This window comes from Etheostoma cragini, chromosome 19, assembly GCF_013103735.1.
Source record: "Etheostoma cragini isolate CJK2018 chromosome 19, CSU_Ecrag_1.0, whole genome shotgun sequence".
Lineage (NCBI taxonomy): Eukaryota > Metazoa > Chordata > Actinopteri > Perciformes > Percidae > Etheostoma > Etheostoma cragini.
Window position 1 is genome coordinate 5,541,020 of NC_048425.1, and position 23,233 is coordinate 5,564,252.

Genomic DNA, 23,233 nt, shown 5'->3' on the forward strand with positions numbered 1-23,233 from the left:
ACCTTTGTCCATTTTTTTTGACATACTATACTATGACTTTTTTCGACATACTATACTTTGACTTTTTAACTATTTTTTGACATACTATACTATGACTTTTTTTCGACATACTATACTGTGACCTTTCTCAACATACTATACTAGGACTTTTTATCTATTTTTTCGACATACTATACTAGGACTTTTTTCAACATACTATACTATGACTTTGTGTCCACTTTTTTCGACATACTATACTATGACTTTTTTCCCACTTCTTCCGACATACTATACTATGACATTTTTTTCCACTATTTTCGACATACTATTCTATGACTTTCCCCTTTTTTCGACATACTATACTATGACATTTTATCTATTTTTTCGACATACTATACTATGACTTTTTATCTATTTTTTCGACATACTATACTATGACTTTTTTTGACATACTATATTATGATTTTTTTCGACATTGTATACTATGAGTTTTCAGCATACTATACTATGACTTTTTGTCAATTTTTTTCGACGTACTATACTATGACTTTTTTCAACATACTATACTATGACTTTGTGTCCACTTTTATTTGACATACTATACTATGACTTTTTTCCCACTTCTTCCGACATACTATACTATGACATTTTTTTCCACTATTTTCGACATACTATTCTATGACTTTCCCCTTTTTTCGACATACTATACTATGACATTTAATCTATTTTTTCGACATACTATACTATGACTTTTTATCTATTTTTTCGACATACTATACTATGACTTTTTTTGACATACTATATTATGATTTTTTTCGACATTGTATACTATGAGTTTTCAGCATACTATACTATGACTTTTTGTCAATTTTTTTCGACGTACTATACTATGTCATTTTTCTGCATTCTATACTATGACCTTTGTCCATTTTTTTTGACATACTATACTATGACTTTTTTCGACCTACTATACTTTGACTTTTTAACTTTTTTACGACATACTATACTGTGACCTTTCTCAACATACTATACTAGGACTTTTTATCTATTTTTTCGACATACTATACTATGACTTTTTTCAACATACTATACTATGACTTTGTGTCCACTTCTTCCGACATACTATACTATGACATTTTTTTCCACTATTTTCTACATACTATTCTATGACTTTCCCCTTTTTTTGACATACTATACTATGACATTTTATCTATTTTTTCGACATACTATACTATGACTTTTTTTTGACATACTATACTATGACTTTTTTCAACACACTATACTATGACTTTTTTCGACATACTATATAATGACTTTTTTCCAATTTTTTCGACATACTATACTATGACTTTTTATCAATTTTCTCAACATACTATACTATGACTTTTTATCAATTTTTTCAACATACTATAGTATGACTTGTTTCTACATACTATACTATGACCTTTTATCAATTTTTTCGACATACTATACTATGACTTTTTTCGACATACAATACAATGACCTTTCTCGACATACTATACTATGACTTTTTATCTATTTTTCGACATACTATTCTATGACTTTTTTCGACATACTATACTATGACTATTTTCGACATACAATACCCATGACTTTTTGTCCACTTTTGTCAACATACTATACTAAGACTTTTTTCGACATACTATACTATGACTTTTTTCCACTTTTTTCCTACATACTATACAATGACTTCTTTTTTACATATTTTCAACATATTATACTATGATGTTTTGAATGTCTACATAACGACATGTTTAGCACATTACCATCCATGGCGATGTACAGAGAAGGCCAAAAAAGGATTATAAAAGAAACAACTGCTTAACTGTAATTGTTGTGCATATGACAAATAAAGAATTTTGATTTTGAAGATTGATTTTGCAGAATTTTTGAATGTGTCTTTTGTGAATGTGTCATTGCCCCGTTGCCTCCACACATAAATGCAATGCCTGGGTGCGTGATTGCTACAAGCGCATCAAAGCACTTCCTTACTATACTATGATTCTGTTCCAACATACTATACACATACCATACTAGGCCTTTTTTTTTTTTTTTAATTTTTAACATACTGTGACTTTATTTTCAACATACTATATACTATGACCTTTTTTTGACTTACTATGACTTTTCCGATATAATATACTATGACTTTTTTATGACTTTTCACCATAATATGCTATGATTTTTCAACATACATGCTATGACTTTATTCAACATACTATACTATCACGTTTGTGTGACCTTTTTTCAACATAACGGTCACACCGTTTTAATAGTTTAAAAGTTAACTTTTGTCAACATACTATACTATGACTTTTTTCGACATACCATACTATGACCTTTCTCAACATACTATACTATGACTTTTTATCAATTATCAAAACATAACGTTCACACCGTTTTAATAGTATAGTATGTCAAAAAAGTCACAAAAACGTCAAAGTATAGTGTGTATGTTGAAATATGTTCTAGAATACTGATGAAAAAGTCAAAAAAAGGTTCATAGTATAACATGTCAAAAAAGGTCATAGTATAGTACGTTAAAAAAAGTGATAATATATTATGCCGAAAAAGGTCATACAGAAGTCAAAGTATGGTATGTCAAAAAAGTCATAAAAAGTCATAGTATAGTATTTTGAAAAAAGTCATATAGAAGTCATAGTATAGTATGTCAAAAAAAAGTCAGATAAAGTCATAGTCCTAAAAAAGAAAGAAAAAAATCTAAAACAAAATATACAGTGTGCCGAAAAAAGTCACAAAAACATAGGATAGTGTCTCAAAATGTTCATAAAAAGGTTTAATTTTCAAAGATTTTTTAAATTATAGGACTCTTTACTCTTTGTACTGCAATTGCTGCACAACAATTACCCTTAGTATCAATGCTAAACAAATCTGTAAGCCCATGCCATGATCCAACAAAGTTTAGTCATGCTATTGCAATGTTGTGTTTCGGCCTAACTTCACTAAAAAGTATTATTTTTGATTTGAGATTAATAGAATCTGGTCTTGGTGTGATTTTAGGTGGCCTTGACACCTCTTCTTACTATCTCTTGCTGTTTGCCATCATTACTGTGAAATGTGTTGTCAAGTGAGTTATGGTCTGAGGTTAGGACTACTATTCATTTACTACTACCGTTATGTAACTCTGACCTACCCTGGTTGGCAGGCTCTGCTGAAACGCAGCCCTTATGGAGAGACAGCAGTGGTGGAAGTTGCGAATGAGCTGTGGGTGGATGGAGCCGCTGAGCTGAGCCACTTCTCTGTTAGTTGGAGCAATGAAGATCCCCTGAACAGTTTCCATCAAGACGTAGTGGAACAAGGTGTTCTCTGCACCTGAGGTCAGTCTGTCACAATGAGAACATTTATGTTTTTAGCTGATAGCACGTTAAGCCAACATTAATGTTATTTGCCATTAGAATGAAAGAAAAAACTATAGTCGCAAGCGGCGATTTGCGGGTTAAAACTTTTTTTCTCAACAGCGGCTTCAAAGTAATTTCACACATGTGGTCCATTGTCGTTATAAAACATATCCTGCAAGCGATGGCGGAAAGATTTTCTAGGAAGATCTTAATGATCCTTGAGGCAATTCATTTGACGGAAAAAGAAATAATAATAATAATAATAATAATAATAATAATAATTTCTTCAATTAAAATAGGGCCTTTGCCACTTTGGCGCTTGGGCCCTAATTAAAGCTACAAGCACCGTTGGATGGGCCCTCGCTAACCTGTATCACATGCAGACCACACATTTTAAGTTTCATGTAAATCGGATGACATTTGTCATACAGGGCTGATTTCCTGTTGCCAGTTGGTGGCGCCATCTCCAAAAGTCCATAATGGTCTGTAGATGTCCTGAGGCCTGGACTCTTGGTGATTGTGGGAAATCAATCACTCAAGTTACACTTGCTGTTTCAATGGCGAAATGCCCAACATGGCCGCCCCTCCACGGCCATGCCCTATGACGAAAGGTTTTTCTTTTAATAACCTTTCATCGTTTATGTCTTAAGATGATACAGACCAAGTTTGAAGTAGATCGGAGGAAATCTCTAGGGGGTGTTTGTTAAAGTACGACTTGTGGAAATGGCCAAAATCACACTAATTTTGAACGTTCAAATAAAAATAGCGGACTTCCTGATGGGTTTAGGGTATGGCTCCAATGACGTTTTATGTCCAGCCTGCCATGCTTCATATGTATACCAAGTTTTGTGAGTCTACGTTAAATGTACTGCAAGGGTTCAATTTTTCTTAATATTGTCATTTGAGGCTAGCTAGCCATTTTTCTGCGCCTATTTCCAAAACCCTTAAAATACGTGAATTTTCACTAGACTTGATGCAACCACCAAAGTTGGTGAGTTTCTGAATATGATAAGCCCGAATATAATAAGTCCCTCAAAAAAGCAATTCATTTGCCGGGAAAAGTATAGAAAGTATAATAATAATTTAATAACTTCAATAGGGACTTTGCCGCGTTCGGCACTCGGGCCCTTATACTACCTAAAACAGACAAACAGAAGGGTTCTACTGCTTCTTGGTTTGAACCATAATAACTATTGTCAATCACCCACTTCATGGTGTTGTACATCTCCTCAGTCTCCTTTTCAGTCAGGGTCTTCTTCAGGGTGCCCAGGTAGAATGGGTTTGGGTGCTTCATCCTAGGAATCTGATATCAAACAAGTCAGAACATAACAGGACATTATACAATACTATTTAAAAAAAAAAATGCTTTTCTTGGAGATTAAAAACACAAAATCTACATTTTTGAGTCTTTAGGAGGGCTCCACACTGCAACCAAATGGTTGCATTTTACATCCGCGGCACCTAAAATTTGTAGTTAGGGGCTATAATGCTCCTAGTAATTACAGTGGGGTTCGAAAGTGTTGAAACCCCAGGTAAAAATTTGTATTCATGTGCATAAAGAAGCCAATAAAAGATGGACAACAGACAAAATTACTAAAAACTGTACCTTGAAAAGGCCTCCACTGATTCCACTCCTATCAGACCCTCCAGATCCAAGCGAATTCCGACGCCCCCCCAGCTTCCTCCCTGAGTCTGGTGTGGAATGTGGACTGAGGCCTGGAGCCATTAATGAACCAGACCCTGACCCGGCATCCATATGTCGCTCACTCCCGCTCTCCGACAGGCTCCTCTGGGGGCTGGACCTCCGTGACCTCTCCCCAAACAGGCTGCGGCCTTTGTTTCCAGTAGATGAGCCCTTAACTGCACTGGCTATCTTGCTGAAGACGGGGGACGAAGAGGCCAGGCTGTCCAGGCGGTCACGGGCCGTAGCAACAGGGAGGAACCAGTCAGCACAGGACAAGCAGGGAGCAGATGGAGCATTTAGACGCTCCTCAATACCTGCCTCCAACACCTCCAGCTGCAGCAAGGTGGCCTTCACCTGTAATAAGAGAGTGAGATAAATTCGAGGCTATCTTCTAAAGGGTCAAGCTTCCTCGTTAGTATAGTGGACAGTATCTCCGCCTGTCACGCGGAAGACCGGGGTTCGATTCCCCGACGGGGAGTATTTATTGCATCATGAAGCAAAGTTATGTTGGAATTTTTCAAAGTTCACCTGATCTACATAAACACAATCAGGTCCTGGAGAGCCCAAAGCTGGTGAAGCAGCGCCACCTGCCTCCAACAGCACACACTGCATAAAGTGCTTCTAAAGTGGAGAGGAAAAGACATACAAGCAGAGAAAATATTTTTTGTACAATAAAAAAAAACATAACTAAGTTAAGGCTAAGTTAAAAAATAACCAGTCAGTGACTTGTAGTCTTACCAGCCCCACAATGAGGAGGAAGTGCCGTCCTTGGGGCTGGCTGTAGCCTGGTGCTGTGCTGCCCTTAGCTCTCTGCTGGGGAAACACCTCCCTCCAGATGACTAGCTGACCCACCCGCTGCTCAGATGCCAGCGGCAGCAGGCAGTAGTGCTGGCAGTACAGGCACACATCCAGAAGGTCATCTTTGGGCAGATGGTTGGCAATCAGGTAGGACTGGAAGGTGAGTATGTTGACGATTTAGTTAACGCTTCAGTAAACAGGTAGCCTGGATGCCAGCTAAATTTAGCCCCGCCCACAACATTTGAGGTTGGGAGGTTCAGCCTGGACTTGATCTGTCTGAGCAATTATGCTTGAACCAGAGCTGATTGATTGATTGATTGATAGATAGATAATATGTTCGGACCATTCAAATTGTCTGGGAGGGCTTTATACGATTATGGACAGATGATCCTGTGTAGCACTTTGAGATTCCTTGGAATGAAAGGTGCGTTATAAATAAAATATATTATTATTATTATTATTATTATCAACAGCAACATAATCAACCCTGTCACTAAACAACACTTGGATTGAATTTGTTTATAACAAATACGGCTGCCGTTGGAGAATTGAGATGTGTAGATTCCGCCATCATGTCACGAAAGCGCATTCATTTTAAAAGAATGAAAGAGAACTGCATACTCCAACACATACTCAGTTGCTTTGATTGACTGTAGGAGTGCAGAGGCATTTTCTTCCCTGGTTTGGTTGAAACATAACCCCATAATCACAGCCCAATAGAGCAGGATCAGACTCATATTCTGACCAGAATATGAGTAGGACGACGTTAGGCTATTAGACAGATGTTGAGGGCTTGGAACAAAGATTGTTAGCAAAAACAAATATAAAATAGTCATAGTATAGTATGTTGAAAAAAGTAAAATAAAAGGAATTAAAAAGAAATCATGGTGTACTATGTTAAAAAAATGTCATAGTATGGTGTGTCCAAAAAAGTCCTATTATAGTATAGTATGTGAAAAAAAGCATAAAAAAATCAGGATATCCTTTAACGCCCACATAAAGCAAATCTCAAGAACCTTCTTTTTACAAAAGCCTGGCTGAACACACTTATCAAAAGCAGCTAACAGCTAGCAGCTAGCCAGCTCTAGCAGCTAACCAGGCAAGCAAGCTAACCACCAGCAAGAAAAAGACAGGATAGGATAGGTGAATTAAACATTGTCTGACTTGAAAACCATCTGGATGCACATTACTACACCATCTGGAAGACACATTTATTGCGTTGTGTGTCAGTTAAGAAGCACAAAGGCACGCTACAACTTGCCCTGTTAACTGCCGTTATGGCTCAGTGGAAGCTTGTACACATAGCTGCAGTTACTCAGTGTTGCCTGCATTGATTCAGGTCAGTTTTTTTTTTTCAAGTCAAAGTACTCGCATATTTATTGATCAAAATTAGCATAAAAGATTGGTTTTAAAAGTATTTCTTGGGAAAAAACTTATGTCCTTCCTCGTTAGTATAGTGGACAGTATCTCCGCCTGTCACGCGGAAGACCGGGGTTCGATTCCCCGACGGGGAGTATTTATGCACCAAGAAGCAAACTTGTTTCCATTATTTGGCATAGTGTATAATAAAATCTTTGGTAAACAAGTGCTGAGGTCTCGGAGCCAGCATTGCAAGTGAAAATGAATTTTGTAGAGCAATATAACACTTCTAAATGTAGCGAGTACCGAAGCCTCCTTTGAGGTAAAGTTTTAATATACAGTGTATTATATACTGACACACCTTGCACTTGAGCAAATATATAAAAAATGATATCCAGTAAAATGTGATAATAAATGTTGGAGCAACCAAAGTGATTCTCACACCTTCACCGTAACATATTATACGACAGTCTATTGCTTCATGTTCTCCATCTCCCCTTGGTTAATATTTTCAAAGTAATTAGGTTGATGATTTGTCTGAGAACAGGTTTGTCATGTATCAAAGATCATCATCTGTTAACTGGGTTGTCTATTGTTGACATTTAAGAATGGCTGTCTAGATGGTGGGCAATCATCAGGGAAGGATTTAAATATGTATAGATGTAAAGCTGCTGACACTGAAGTGTGTGTGCGTGCATGTGCGTGTGTGTTTTGACCTACCTTGTAGAACAAACATGAGCCAAGAATTACATACAGACGTCTCAGGCCAAAAAAGTCCTCAGACTGTAAAGAAATAGAAATAAAAATACAAGAAAGTAAACAAGATTCAATTCCCTTTCCAAGAGCACATAGGACATTATTCCTTATTATGGTTGCCACCTGTTTTATTTTAGGATTAAAACGTTACAACAATGAACAGAAGAAATAAGTATAGTTAACAAAGCTTGGTGTTGTGCTAAGTTGAAATTTGAAAGTTGAAAAGATGAAATAAATTGTAATAATAATAATAATAAGAAGAAGAAGAATCAATTTCACTTCAATACTTCCTGTATTAATAATCCCTCTTTCATTTTGTCTTGGCTTCATGTTATCATTTAACGCTGCACGTGCAAAGGACAAATCAGACCCCATTAGCCTCTCACCTACTCAAACGACACTTATTTGTAATAGTCTATTTTGTTAAGCCCCTCCCCAACAGGTAACACACATTTGAAAGTATGTTATGCTAGCAAGACAGCAGTACTTTTCTCACCATTTCTCCAAAATCAGAAGACTCAAAATCAGAGAGAACTGTATCCACCTCCATCTGGGCACAGAGAAAATCAAACAGAAGCTTAACAGTAGGGCTGCACACTTAATCGAACTTTAATCACAATCACGATTTTCACTTCCCTTGATTAAATTTGCGTGGTTGAGCGATTTTTTTTTAAATGAGTCATTTAATAGAACGCTCCGGGGTTTTTGCATAGCGCATCTACCGCTCCGTAAACCACTGTCTGATCATGTGCCAGTCAGAGTTGTTCCCTGCATCTCGCAGCTTAGTTTCTAGATGTAGACAGTCACAGAGGACAGAGTAACGGGAGGAAGATTCAACAGATAGCAGTCGGCTATACATCGGTCTCAAGGTTTACCAGTAAACGCAACATTTTGTCTGTGTTTTGTCCGTCTTTGTTGTTATTCAGACAACAGTGGTGACCAGTGCTAGCCGGTGGCGGTGCTATAGTCTGTTAGCTAGCAGGGCTGTAGGACGCGAGTAATATTTTTCCTCTAGGACGCACATAATGTCCTTGCATCCGCTGCAATGTTATTATATGGATATGGTTTAATTTTGCGTTACATGAACCATTTCTTCTATAAAGCCGTGCCTGTGTTTGATTCTCTCCTCTACTCTCTCTCCTCTTACTCTCCGCGCAGCCCGGCCGCACAGCACCGGTCCACACTTCTGACATTTGTCCACAGTTTTAATTGTTATTAACACGGCTGTATATTGTTAAATATGAGGGGCAAACCTGTATTTGTACCAGTGTTTCCGCTGGTAACTCTGCTATTGCGGCCGCCACGGCAAAGAACACAGAAGAAGTTATTGAATGCAACTATTTCCAGTTGGTAGAGTAACAGCGTGGGAGACAGGAATGCTGGACCTGGGCCAGAGATGTGACCCATGGCCAGAATATCATAGATTAATAAAAATGTAGCGCAGTGACGATACAGACATTTCTTATACACGACGTGTGTATCCGCCGTTCGACCCGTTCATAATAAGTCATCCCTCTCTCTTAACCTATGTGACAATAAAATTTGTTTTGGTTAAAATCAACAACTAATAATAATAATCGTTATCACAATATTGATCAAAATATTCGTGATTATCATTTTGGCCATAATCGTGCAGCCGTACTTTACAGCATTTCATTGTTAGCATGACAAATATACTATAGGATTAATCTTCATTATGTCCAATTGCTTGTAGTGTTATCCATAGTCTTTTGCTACTGCATTGATCCAATATATTCATGGACATATTTGAAATTTCATTTAATTTGAATTATTCCAGTGATACATTGTGTCAATTACAACAGTGGTCACTAGAGGGCACCATAGCTGCATTTGTGACAACATCACATTCATCTTCGAAAGGTTAAGGAAACAGAGACACTATGATATACAAATAGCTTTACTGTATTTATTTCTGCTCCAAGATTAAATTAGATCTATAAATAATATTTCTGTCTTCTCATTTAAAACTTGAATGCACCTTGATTTCTGGAGGCAGCGTGAGCCATCGGACCGCCGGCAGTCCATCAACAAAAAGGGTCCCTGAGACATCGGGGGTCAGGGCTGAGGAGCCGTCCCTCAATCGAGACGGCTGGATGAGCTGCTGGAAGAACAGGCAGAAGAAGTGGTCCAACCTGGGAGCATGGTCCGCCTTACAGAACGCACTAAGGAAGACACAGGAACGTTGCCAAATGAGTGTCATGGTTACAAATAAAAGTTAATTCATAGAACTAAAAGAATCATTACATTTCAAGGAAAAAGAAGTAGAAGAAGGTAAAGGTATTTAAGATTTAAAAAAAAGGGGGTTAAGAGATTGAGACAATGACATTTTGTAAAATCCAGCTGGACAATTTCCTTTTGCTTTGAACACACACTATTTTTATTTAATATATATTGCATTAAGCATTAAAAAAGGCAGCCAGAAAGGGGAAGTTTCAACCAGCACTCTCAGCAGGACCACAGGAAAGCAAACACAGACCCACCTGTCTAAGGAGCCGTACATCACTTTTAGTGTCCGGACCACATCTGCCACCACCGTCTCCAAATACAGCAGTGGAACCCTAAGGGGAAATAGAAAAATGTCAAACAATGTGATTAAACTTCAGCCTCAGCAGATCTGCTGCTTATCAAATAGTTTGACTTATGGCCAGGAGCCATGAAGGAAGAAACATTTTATACAGAATTGTTTTTTCTACATGTGGGTGTGTAAAATCAATCGATGTGTTTTTTTTAGCATGAATGAGATTAGTTCTCAACAGAGATGCAGATTGATCGGGTTGAGCCAGTTGCCAAAAATGAAAGGTGAAAAATATAACTCCTTTCATGAACAACCACGTTTCTTAAAGAGGATTTTATCCTGCCAACAAAAAGGACAAAAAGAATCACATGTGCACGGTCAAATTGTTTTTACAGATCGTGCTCATAAATATTTCCTCTTCTACAGAAAAAGTTCATTTCTCAAGCACATGTCATGCATGCAACATGTACTGTGTTACCACACCAGTATCAGTACCCTGATTCTTCTTTAAATGATGTCCTGAAAGTTTCCCGTCAGATCATTTGCACTTGCCATATGGAACTAACTCTTGCCGGGTAATGTCTAGGTTGTCAGCATCCCAGCTGGCAAATGCCGCATTTCAAATGAAATGTGATGGAGCTTTCTCACAGCGTAATATTCTGGGTGTAGCATGTGTGATGCTGCCTCCCTTTACCTGGCGGCGGGAAGACCGATGACCAACAGGTTGTTGCTTTCCTTCCAGTAGCCCACATGTACCAGCTGTTTACCGAGCAGGAGAGAAGAACTGAAGGGAGGAGGCAAGGTTACCATGAATACAACGCAATGGATATGTTTTAACATCCAATAGATCCTCCAATCATCAAACCCTTCACCAAGATCATTGTTGGTTCAAAATCAACTGAGAACTGTGTTGACATTCACAACATCCATCAGTAAACTAGCAGAAAAGTTAGGAATTTGAGGGAGCTCCAACAAAAATAGTTAAGGAATTTATCATCATCACATTCATTTTGATTTATAATTTTATATAAAAAGGCATTTTCATCTTTTCTTGAATGCAATTTTCTTTTTTTTTAAATGGAACAGAAAGTAAGTAAAGAAAGCATGGAAAAAGTGCTCTGAATAGGCCCACATCTTCTTCATGAAACAACCAGCAGTATGGGTGAAAAAGTTAAGCAAACACTTTACAGTATGTTCAATGTGCTTTTCAACCACTGTGGTCTATTAAAGTAATTATACGGGCATCATTATGGGTGCAAAGCATAGCAGAGTGTTGGCTCCTCATCTATTTTTTCTTCATGCTGCTTCTCCTACCTGAGTATCCGCCCTCCGGTGACATTCTCCAGCATGTCACACAGAGTGAGGAAGATCCCCCTGACTCCTTTCAGCTGGCCGGATGCTTCAGACACCGGGTACTTGTACAAGATCTCCTCCTGCAGACACAAACACACATTCACACAGGAATATCTGGTTAAGTGTTGCTCTGCGTCATGAAAATGATATATTCGGCAGAAATAAAAATTTCTCTGGTCAGCCTACGAACAGAAAAATGTCACATAAAATTGTGAAATATCTCTTGTTGGATGCTACAGTTACCAAAATGTAAGTCTGAAATTACAGACAGCAATAAAAGAATGAACAGAGGAACTACTGGATGTTTTTTTTCTGTCACCTCAACAATAATAGTTTGGTTTCAGTTTCACAACCCACTCTCACTTTGGAACAAACATAAAAATGTCACTTTAAAGATGAATGTTACTAAAATATTTTACATGTTTGACTTTCCAGAGTAAAGAGAAGCAGAGTCAGGAATCTGGCTGATTCCACAAAAAAACAGACCACGGTGTCACATGATTAGTACTTATCTGTTAAACTATTTTTGCAATACCAACTACCAAGCAGAGACAAGAGAGTGCTAAGAGCACTATTAAGCATTTAGGTAAGTAAGTGTAAATGTAAAACTTTATTTACATGGCTTTTTTTTTTTAAACACACAGATACAAAGTACTTCACACACAATTCTTACATTAGTATTCCTCCCAGCATGCTGGCAACTCTAACGGATACAGGATGGATAAGAGCAGGGTGGCTGAGAGGATAAGAGGACGGAGTGGTGGGTGAGGGGATATAAACCTTGAATAAACAGGCCCTTATAGCTTTGCCAACAAGAACAAAGATACAAGAACAGCACAACACTTAGGTTACATCTTTTCTGTACATACATGCAAAATAATGCTTGTATGTACAATAAGAACACAGCAAAGACTCAACAATACCAGAGCTGAACCAATTTTTGCTACCTGGCAATCAAAGGACTCATCAAAGTCAATATTCTTGCATAACACTACCATTTACAAAATCCACCACCATGGCTTATGTGGCTCCAGACAACCCGTACTCTCCACTACTGTTTAGGTCAAGAAAAAAAAATTGGCTTGCATATACACTAAAAGGAAATCCAGAACCATGAAATAAAACCAAAGAAAACATCAACCTGCCAATAGTCTTCCACAGGGAAAATGTGATTACATTGTAGGAGGTGACGGTCAGGAAATCATTGTTATTTGATTCTCAGAGCAAGAAAACACACACACACACACAATATGGGATTAACACTTCACTACAAGTGACACAAAACAGTGCCCTGACAAAAGTTCAAAAGACTAAAATGACGGATCATTTATTGACGGGAGCTATGTTCGAGAAGGTGCCTCAACTTCTCCTCTTTCCTTCTGTTTTCTGTTAGTGGCAGCCGCAGGCGTTGGACACCCTCAGAGCAGTAGTTTTCTGTGAGAGTCTGACTCACATCAGATAAATTCAGAGAAAGCTTTCCACTCCTGGGCATGGGATTTCCTACACATCTCAGGTCATTCTTAACACTCAATTATCAGAATACACTTCTGTACTTCTGTATAGTTCAATGTTTCCAACCCAAAATCCAAAGAGTCAGTGTTCCATTGACTACAAAGTTACGATCAGGTTTCCCCAACAAGACCCCACTATCTTTCCAAAGGGATAGAAAAATATGTGGTCATTCAGGGTCTAGGTCAATGATCATCAACTTCCTGCCCGGGGGCCACATCCAGCCCGCCAAAGCTTTCAGTTCGGCCCACACAATGATAATTAATTCAGAAAATGTGAAGAAGTAAATGCAGTTGGTGCAGATCTAAAGCTACGTTTGTTACTGTAAGTATATTTTTTACCTGACAACACGCCTTTCTTCCGGCAAGCATTTTGTCTTGCATTTATCCAATCAGGATACTGCATACTACAACAACGTTTCCGTAATCACAGACTTTAACCATCACTCCTCAGTGAACTGAGGAATACTAAATACACCCCACACACATATTTAAACTTGCACATAATCGATTGAAACACACATTTCGGACAACAAAAGACTGAATATTCACTCACACTTTACAGACTCACACGCGCTATGGTGGCATACCTGTTCCCATATTGTGCTGACTCTGGGGTACAACCTGTCAGCACTAGAGAGGCCATCTATGGAGCTAAGCTGATGTTAATTCAAGAAAATCACAACCAGAATCCAGATGGGGAAAATAGCAGCTAAATTCCTAAAAAAGAATGTGCTTAGGATCTCTGGTTGAACACGGAATGTAAAATAGGTAATTTATTGAACACTCTATGACTGCTTATGTTGTTAAAGACACATCATTTATTAAATGGATGACTGAAAGGAGAGTCCAGTTCCTAACCCAGGCATTGTTTGCGTCTGCAACTAACGAAGAAAGACATTTAGTAGTATGCTTTAAGAAATTAATGAGGTGTTGTGGTCATTACTTTCAAAAAACGCGGGTAGTCCTAGATCATATGGTGCCTACCAAATTTGTTGAAGAAAAAAAGATCATATTCCATGGTCAAAAAATGTAGAAACTGTATTTTTCGAATCCAACGATTACTCCCAGAACTCTCCAAGGCCTGTCAGCACCAACCACAGGCCACCCGCCCCCCCAGCAGGCGCCTGCATCTGGGCTGCCAGCCATTCTAGCCAATTCTAGAGGTATTATTAAAGAAGAACCAAGTAGTGATGTACCTTTCAACTGGTGACTCTCACTTGTTCACTCAGTCACACGTTATGTTGTGTCCCAGTTACCCCTAGACATTGGGACCCAACAAATAAAAAAGGAATGCAGTGCATTAAGGGAAGCTTTTAGTTCCTGGACTTTTGATAAAAAGGGCTAACATGAGGTTTAAATTAAAGTTTACACAGTCTAAATTCTAATTAAGGTTTTTGGTGTTATTTGTCATTGATAATTTTCTGTCAGGACCAATAAATGTTCCATCATCAATTTTATACAAACTGACCTCGTCCTGCGGTGATGCCGAGTCCAGTTTAAGTGAGAGGTACATGACAATGTGCGGGATGTGTCTTATGGACATCTGAAGTTCGGCTGTGTCTTCCCCCCACAGCAGACGCACCAGCTGGCTGACAGGCGGAGAGGCCTTCATCTTATGGACTGATGACGTGTCACTAGCATTGCTTTTGTCCACCTGGGCCACCGTCTCCAACGTAAGCTTTACCTGGAGATGGTGACAACAGGATAGAAGAAAAAGAGACAGAAACAGATATTTTGTTATAATATCATGGCAACAGCCTGTCTACCAATCCTTCTGAGTTAATTATATTCTAAAGAATCTGCCACTATGATTATTATTATTTGAACAGTGCTCATGTGTTTGTTTTAGGAAAAAAGGTGTGCTCATGAGCCATACTGCTAAAGGGAAGAAAAACTTCCAATCATTACACAGTCATTCCGAAAGAAGCTAAAAAGCAAATAACAGGATGGTGATTGTCAGAGAGAAAGTGACATTGCAGCCAGACTTGACCGCAGCATAACAAATAGCAGGGATCTGTGTGTGTTTTCGTGTGTGTTTGTCTGAGCGTGTTTGACTGAATTAAAACCAGACTTGTGCAAACCCGAGAAACAGTGGCAACGCGACAGACAGACTATCTTTTCTCGTTCATGCAGAACTTTCCATACCCCAGTGGTCTATTTTACGCTGCCATTCATAGAAAGTCAAGTGGAGACAGAATCAGAGCTGCACGGAAATCCAACAAGCACACACGGAACACATGCAGTCAATGTGTAGAAAGTGTGAAATGGAAATCCTCGATTCTGTAGGATCAAAGGAAGATTTAAGAAATAGCTCTGCTTTGATTGAGCTGAGGGAATCAAATTCAGACATTAAAAAGCGGTAGAAGCATTCAAATAGGCAAACCCTAAATTTGAGAAATCACTGGTAAAAACACTGAGTGTTCTAACTGCAGCCCTTTCTCTCATCATAAATAATAAGGATGTGGTTAGACTGGAGTGTGCTCTGACTGGGATTCCAATCTGTTGATGTCAGTCATTTAGCACTGACTTTTAGATGGACACACACGCTTGTGCACACTAATAAAGGAGTAACAAAAGGGCTAGCAAAGGGCATGGTGGACTGACTTTGATACTAATATTTGTTCCTCCAAACCTAATAAGTACTGTCTACGTTCCATCTGGCACAAAGAAAATCCATCCTCCCAACACACACAAGCCTGCCCTCACACACACACACACACACACACACACACACACACACACACACACACACACACACACACACACACACACACACACACACACACACACACAATCATTCTGTCAGCAATACAACTCTATTCCAAGTTTTTTTTAGAGTCATTGCGGCGCCTAAGGAACCTTGTATTTTTCCCAAAAAATCTTCCCCGCTTTTCCCCTGTAATGTCATTTAGTTTCCGACTACATCTTCTAATCAGCTAAGCTTCCAGTCCCACAACAGCTTCCTGAGCCCCGAAAAAAGAGTCACACCGCAATCCCGTCTATCCGCTGTGTTCACCATCAAGCCGTACTGACTCTGTCATTTGCAAATTCCTACTTTTTGATGGTCTGCTTCTTGGTGAAAATGCACGACTGAGGCACAGACTATGGATTCTTTTGCTAACGATCAAAGGATCATTTCTCAGTGATTGAGGTTTTTCTAATGTTAAAATGCACGGACTTCTGCTTTCTATTCACATTTTAGCAGCTTAGAAGAACTATGCATTTCAAAGTAATTTAATGTCTACATTTACTGTCCAAGTTTGCAGTTTGTGACAAGCCAGGAAAAAACCCAAACTCTCACACTGTGGGCTCCAAATTGGTTGCTATCAATATTGATTAAAAAACTAACTGTTGTTACTAAGCCTTTTATTCGGTAGATTTACACACACACACTGACCTGTGTTGGCCCTGGGATGCAGGACAGAACCCTTTCGATGTTTTCCGAGGCCACGTCCACATCGTCCACTGCGACAAGCACATCACCTGAACGTTGCAGAAAAGTAACATTTATCAGTAATAAATAATGGTATTAGTTTATGTTCAATCAGCTTACAGCCCACATTAAACTGCGTTTTTAACAGAAATGGGGCCAAGAAATATATTACAATTAAAAAACCTTAGATGAAGTCTAAGGTTACGTGGATCTGACAGAAGATTGTCTTGATGCACAGCTGAGCGTAATGGTCTCCACATGAAAGGGAATGAATTCCACCAAAATTTTATCTACTTTAGTACTGTAATAAAGCAGTGTGCCTACATTTTTGTGGTGTAATCTGCTCTTTCCCTCAGAAAAGTGTTGGTCAGCAATTAAATATTGACTTGGCTTAAATGGACAGTAAGTACATTACTTAGAATAATATTATTGATGGGATTATTGTGATTTGCTTCTGACCTATACACTAAGCTCACCCAGTAAAAGGCGAATAAAGAGCTTCACCTGCTTGTGTGCAGGGCAGCTGACCACCATCTCAGTAACAGAGCTATTTCAGGTATTTAACCAAGCTAATTGTTTAGGCATGTAGCTGGCTGCATAAAAAGCTTCTTTAAACAGTAACTCATGTGGGTAGTCATTTGTGCTGAGGCACGACTGACGTTCCACAGGCGCCTTGTAAAAGCTGTCCGATGATTGGCCACGACAGAAGAAAATCCCTTCAGAGAAGCCGAGCTTTCAAACAGACTGAGTGCCATTTCTTCAGGACAAGATCTGAATATAGAGTTATATTCTCTCTACCAAAACGTGCTGTGAGTTTCACTCGGACTGAATATACTTGCTGCTAAAAGATGGCAATGAGAGGTAGCTATTAAACTTCCTACACACATTTTAACAAGACCCTTGTGGTTTTACAACAGAGGTAAAAACTGAAACTATGATGATTTTTTTTTTCTGTAGTTGTTACTATGGATTCGCCCCACAAGCAAGACTATTTCTTCCTTCAGAATAAAAAACAATTCTTTAAAGTTACATTTAAAAATCTTAGTTATGTAGCCAGTGAGGCTAACACCTGCTGACTTGATTAGGTGTTGTACATGACGCTCATTATTTAAGCTTTGGGCTCTTTATCTCAAGAAATTTGATTAAGACTGTGTTGTAATAAATGTGGTGCATGATTCTGCAGTGCATCCGCATGGTGTGTAAATAAAGGAGTCAGTGCTGGTTCATGACTCTACAGATGACTGTTATTGAAATCAGAACTGCTGTATAGCTGTGTTTGTCCCTGTCCTGAAAGCAGTTGGATCTGTTGAGGATGGAGAGAGTGCCTTCTGCATAAAGTCAGTCACAAAAAGTCACTTTTTTTTAGTTTAACTGATGTTGTATTAGAGGACTATCTTCATGGGCCTTTTCAAAACTGTTCAGAAAATACTGTGAAGGTATTTAAGATGACCACTGACACACACAAAAGATATTCTGATGACATTTTGTAGTCTAGTATAAGCTAACTGTTTGAATTATGGTCTTACCAATTAAGATTTGGCCACATTTGATGGCCGGGCTATTGGGTATTAATCCATGAACAGTCAGTCTTTCCTCCTGTTTGAGCCCTGCAGAATTTGCTGGTCCTCTGCTCCAGGAGGGGCGATGCACCACCCCCAGCAGTGCTTCCAGCAGGCCTCCACTGTCAGAGAGAGGTGTTGATGAACCTCCAAGACGTTTAGGGTTGAGGTAGACACACACTTCCTTCAGCTGCTGCTGCTGAAACATCACACCCTGCCTTTGGCCTGGCTGGTTCTTCAGAATGGATGCTGGAGGTGATGATAAAGTCGAGTTGTCTTTACCCCCATCCTTCCCTCCTACTCTACGCTGAGATGGCCGCCGTTTTCTCCTGAGGATCCTGGCTAGCCTTTTTAACGGGGGCTCACCTTTCGTCCATGAACCGCATCGCGGCTTCTTGTTTTCCTCCGTGATGACCTCTGCCTCCTTTTCGCTAAAGCGAACATGATTAGTGGCCCCACCTTGGTTGGCGGCGTGGGCCAATGCAGCCTCCTCTTCGCCCTCACTCAACTCAAGGTAGAAAAGCTCACCATTCTTCTGGATGTCATCCAGCCATTCTGGTTCCAAGTCACTGAGATAAATCAAACAGAGCATTGAAAGACACATAGCATCAAAGGGCAGAGTGGTGGGAAACTGGTAAGAGAGGGTTCAATTAATAGGGACTCAAGATATCATTTGAGATTGTGGTTATCCTCCCTCTGTGAGAGTTCACATATTGTCTTTTTTGTTCTAAAAAGCCATACTGAAGTTAAGAGTCACTACTTCAAAAATGTCTTTGGCTGTTCTTTCTTGAATAAAATGTACAATAAATGCTCCTACTAGCTTGTTATTATGTCCTCATTTTTTCTTATTACTTCTGTAATTCTTGAAAGAGATTCAATATTATCCATGCAGTGTCAGTATTTAGGCTAATGTTGTGGCCAGCTTGATAGAAATACTGAGTCAAAAACTGATATTTTTCTTTTAATTTACTTTCATCATTTATTGCTAGGGTGACCAGACGTCCCGATAAATTTGGGACAGTCCTGAAATCCAAGCGGTTCATCTGAATCCCAAATCCTTCCCTTATTGTCCCAGAAATTAGAGTAGACTCTCGAGTAGTTATAGTCTTTTAGAACATTAAAAACTGTTCAGGGTGAGACTGAGTCGACCTGCAGCCAGCTCCCGTCAGATGCTCATTGGCTGCACTAGTACATACAGTAGGTCTTATGAAGGCGGTTAGGCGTGAATTTTGATAACTCGCATTGTTATTTTTCATTCATTTGTTGTTGAAATGAAGACTCAGGCTAAAAGGGAGTCAGACATCAGGCTGCATGCTAGCAGCGAACTGCATATATAACTAAAAGCACAACTGTACAGACCAACACTTTGTGTTTGTTTTATTTGTTTCATAATGACACTTGAGGTTTTAATATTGAACGATTTTTTTGTTTGTATTTTGAGGTTATTATAAATGACAGACAGTTGAATTATGAATAATAATAAAAAATAATTTTGGTGTGGATTATTGAAATTCATGTTATGCCCCCCCCCCCCCTTTCCTAGTTATTGCCTATGTGTAATGTAAGGAAAAAATTAAAATGCTGCACTAAAAACTACTATATGTAGTAAGCAGAATTTAATGCTTGACCAATAGTGTGAGAATAACAAACTAGTTTTTTTTCCCCATTTGGTTCCCCTCCATTTAATCATTCTTTGAAGAAACCTGTGGTAGGCAGCTTTAATGTGATATCCATAAATACACTAAGGATGACAAGAAGCATATAATTACGTATGAAGGCGTACCACCCAAATTGAAAACACTCCCCAAAAGCTTTGAAAAGCACAAGGGAGGAGGGATGGAAACTGTGTGGATGGGATGACACTCCCTCTTTGGCAAAGCTGGCCACAGCCTAACATTTACAAGTACTTTTTTATTCACAAAACAACTATTTTTAGAATATATGTGTAAATAAATGCTCCAAAACAGCCACATACCACAGCCTATGTTTGTTATCTGCATTGTAAACCATCAAAACAACTGTTTAAGTGTCATGTTGCAGTATCCTCATCACAAACTTTTCTTGTTTTATCTTGTTCAACCAGACTCATCTCGTACATCTTAAGCAGCTTCACGGGTTCCCATGTGCAAACGCTTCCTTCGTTTGTTCCTTTTCACGGAGTTAAATGATTTTCTTACTTAGAGTAGTCGGAGCTGTTGAAACTCGACGATGTGGACTCACAGTCGCTCTCATGGTCGTGCTCGGCATCTTCTTCTTCCGTTGGACCACGACAAACAGTTTTTTCGGTACACTTGCGGCCGTTTGCGGAGGCCATTTGTCTATAAGACGTTATAATTCTTACTCAATCACGAAATGCGTCTTTAAAAGCTGAACTTTCGAACAGTGACTTTCCCTCGCCATGTTGGAAGCGCTGACGAGGTGTTGTCACGTGATGCGAGCGGCGAATGCGCCCAATCTGATTGGTGGACGCTGCAGTTGCCATTGACAACGCAGACGCTCCTTGAGCGTTCCTGGCAGGGACCACCGTGTGCCAGTTCATTTGGCAGCACGAGACACTCATCCCGTTAAATAATGCAGAATGCACATAGACAACACTACAATTTACGGGGTCATTTAATGTATATTGTGTATATGTGTATTAACTTAATATAAATGAATACACGAGGGGATATAAAATGAGAGTCGTTATGAGGGGTAAAATGAGAAAGGACCCAGTCGAATGTGGAATTGTGGAGCATTGACCATTGCATGTAATTAGTGAATTTTATATGAAATGCAGATTTGCCCTCTCAATTTGTTCTCAATATCTTTCCACCTTCCCATAGACTTGCACGAGGTTTTTAAATCCCCTCCGGTATTCAGCAAACTTCTGTGCCTTAATAAAGCCGCCCCCCCACCACCACACACACACACAAATACATACACTTTAGGTATGTAAAAGAGAGAGATAAGTATGTCATCCACGCCTCGTGTAAATGCTGTACTGACCTGTAAAGGAGAACACTGCGGATAGAGTCGAAGTCCTCTAAATTGTTAGAGAATGAACCTCCACCTATGGGAATATTAAACATCATTGTGTGGCATATTTTGAGCTAACAACGCTTTAATTAACGTAAATTGTCCAGTTTGTGAAGATGCAATTTTAAAACTCCAAGAAGTTTAAAAGAAAAGGTATTTGAAAAAAAAAAAAAAAGCAAAGCTAACTCCGTTCCTCTGTCCCGTATAAAGTTTCAGACCGCATGAACGCCACCATGCAGGCGGAACTGTGCATCCAGGAGCAGGACGAATCCTCCTCCAGTTTCTCACATCAAACACACAGAGCAGTGGGCGGTTGGGTTTAACACCCACGCTATTCAAAGGGAGAATAAACCCACTGGGGATTTTTTTTAGTTTGGAGTGTTTCTCCAGGGCAGCGGAGCGGAATTTGTCCCCGCGGTCTTCTTGGCAGGTGGAGTAAAACCCCGCCTTCTCTGGGCTAGCAACGAGAAGCTCAGCAGACGAGCCCACACTGGTACTATTATTTAAAACCAAGCCTATTCCAGCGTGGGGAAACCATGTTACTCCACCACGCGTTTCCTCGGCAATACTCCCAACAGCAAATCACGCACTTGTTTTTATGGAACAAACAGTCATTTACTGTCGTAAACGCGGCTGTACACTCTACACTGCGGGCGGGTTTCATGCCAGGCTGCTGCAACAATGTGCTTTGCATCGGGTATATATCTTTTCAGGCTATTACACATAATAGCCTGAAAAGAATGCCCAAGATATTAAAACGGCATTATGCAAGATAAAGTTACTCCAGTTTGAAGAAAGTGACTGAAATATAGTTTAGTAAAAGTATTAAATCGCACACAAAAATTTAATTTAAAAATTAAGCAACGTTTCTGTATGCTGACATTTAGTTTTCAGTAAAGGGTAAAAGTGGTCTGTTACTGTCCACGTTTCAATATTCTTAATTCTTATAATGGGGCGCCCAAATATTTGACAGATCCTTCAATTAAATTACCAATACCGCATTTTAAAAACGTAAAAGTAACGTGTTACATTTTTGAGTAAATGTACATACGTATTTTATTATTAAGAAATGCACTCAAATAATCACAAGTAAAAGTGCAACCTCTAGTTTAGAAAGTACATACATTTACATCGAATATGTTAAATACAAAAACTTAGTAAATAAACTTCATTGAATATCATCATCACAGAATATTCGATTCTTATATAACTACTCAATTGACTATCCTGCAATCATGACAAACGCTCAATTTAACTAAATTATTTTCAACACCAGTGCACTACCACTCTGATCATACTCTTCCCCTCATTGTCCCCGAGGAGACAGTGAACGGTCATCAAAAGCAGAGAACATATGAAATACATCAAAGTTTTCTGCCCGCTTCGCGCTCAGGAAAGAGTATCAATAACTCTTCATCGTGGTTAGCGAGACCAAACATTTTAGAAACACATTTCTCAAGTCAGAAACTATAGAAATGATCCCTGAAAGTATAGTCTTAACTAGTCAAACGCCCTGGCTCTACCTCTAGTATGACGAACCGGGGCTTTACTGTCATGGTGCTGACATCCGAACACTGTGCACCAGATGTTTATGCTAAGAAAATCATCACAAAGAACATTTTAACAGCTAGGCCATGGAGGATACAAAAGACAAAAGACACAATATACACATATATCTGCAACTGGTAGAACAACACTGAACATTACAACGCATACTCTACATTTTTTTATCGCACCATAATGACAATATTTGGCACCAAAAATATATTTTAGAATCGTTCTACCGTCAATGCAAAGCACAATCTATAAAGTGAAATCGTTCACAGGATAAACGCCCGTATAAAATGTTTAATAATATATGAAATAT

At 39.0% G+C, this 23,233-nt stretch overlaps 1 protein-coding gene and 3 non-coding genes across 10 annotated transcripts in view; 2 read left to right on the plus strand and 2 right to left on the minus strand.

Annotated features, from left to right (window-relative positions):
- Nucleotides 1-21,903, minus strand: part of intu (inturned planar cell polarity protein) — a 41,849-nt gene extending 19,946 nt beyond the window's left edge. For 5 of the 7 annotated variants that reach the window (XR_004654509.1, XR_004654510.1, XM_034856335.1 and 2 more), the window contains exons 1-15: nt 20,526-20,793; nt 18,316-18,917; nt 16,754-16,839; nt 14,825-15,040; nt 11,807-11,925; nt 11,187-11,276; nt 10,458-10,535; nt 9,956-10,139; nt 8,453-8,506; nt 7,921-7,983; nt 5,782-5,994; nt 5,572-5,664; nt 4,966-5,397; nt 4,568-4,662; nt 3,155-3,344 (exon numbers count right to left, since the gene is read on the minus strand). Coding sequence is in view for 5 of the 7 variants with exons in the window: in XM_034856335.1 (XP_034712226.1) it covers nt 3,155-3,344; nt 4,568-4,662; nt 4,966-5,397; nt 5,572-5,664; nt 5,782-5,994; nt 7,921-7,983; nt 8,453-8,506; nt 9,956-10,139; nt 10,458-10,535; nt 11,187-11,276; nt 11,807-11,925; nt 14,825-15,040; nt 16,754-16,839; nt 18,316-18,917; nt 20,526-20,662 (2,652 nt within the window). In the remaining 2 variants the exon portion in view is untranslated. Of the gene's footprint in view, nt 1-3,154; nt 3,345-4,567; nt 4,663-4,965; nt 5,398-5,571; nt 5,665-5,781; nt 5,995-7,920; nt 7,984-8,452; nt 8,507-9,955; nt 10,140-10,457; nt 10,536-11,186; nt 11,277-11,806; nt 11,926-14,824; nt 15,041-16,753; nt 16,840-18,315; nt 18,918-20,525; nt 20,794-21,336 lie in introns of those variants that run through there. The other 2 variants (XM_034856333.1, XM_034856334.1) reach the window with 2 other exon arrangements.
- trnad-guc lies at nt 5,450-5,521 on the plus strand. The gene has a single exon. It is a non-coding gene; the product is annotated as a tRNA-Asp (tRNA).
- Nucleotides 7,284-7,355, plus strand: trnad-guc. Its single transcript has one exon. It is a non-coding gene; the product is annotated as a tRNA-Asp (tRNA).
- Nucleotides 21,904-22,648: 745 nt separating the features above from the next.
- On the minus strand, nt 22,649-22,864 carry LOC117935277. The gene has a single exon (XR_004654726.1). It is a non-coding gene; the product is annotated as a small nucleolar RNA U3 (small nucleolar RNA).
- Between the last annotated feature and the right edge of the window lie 369 nt (nt 22,865-23,233).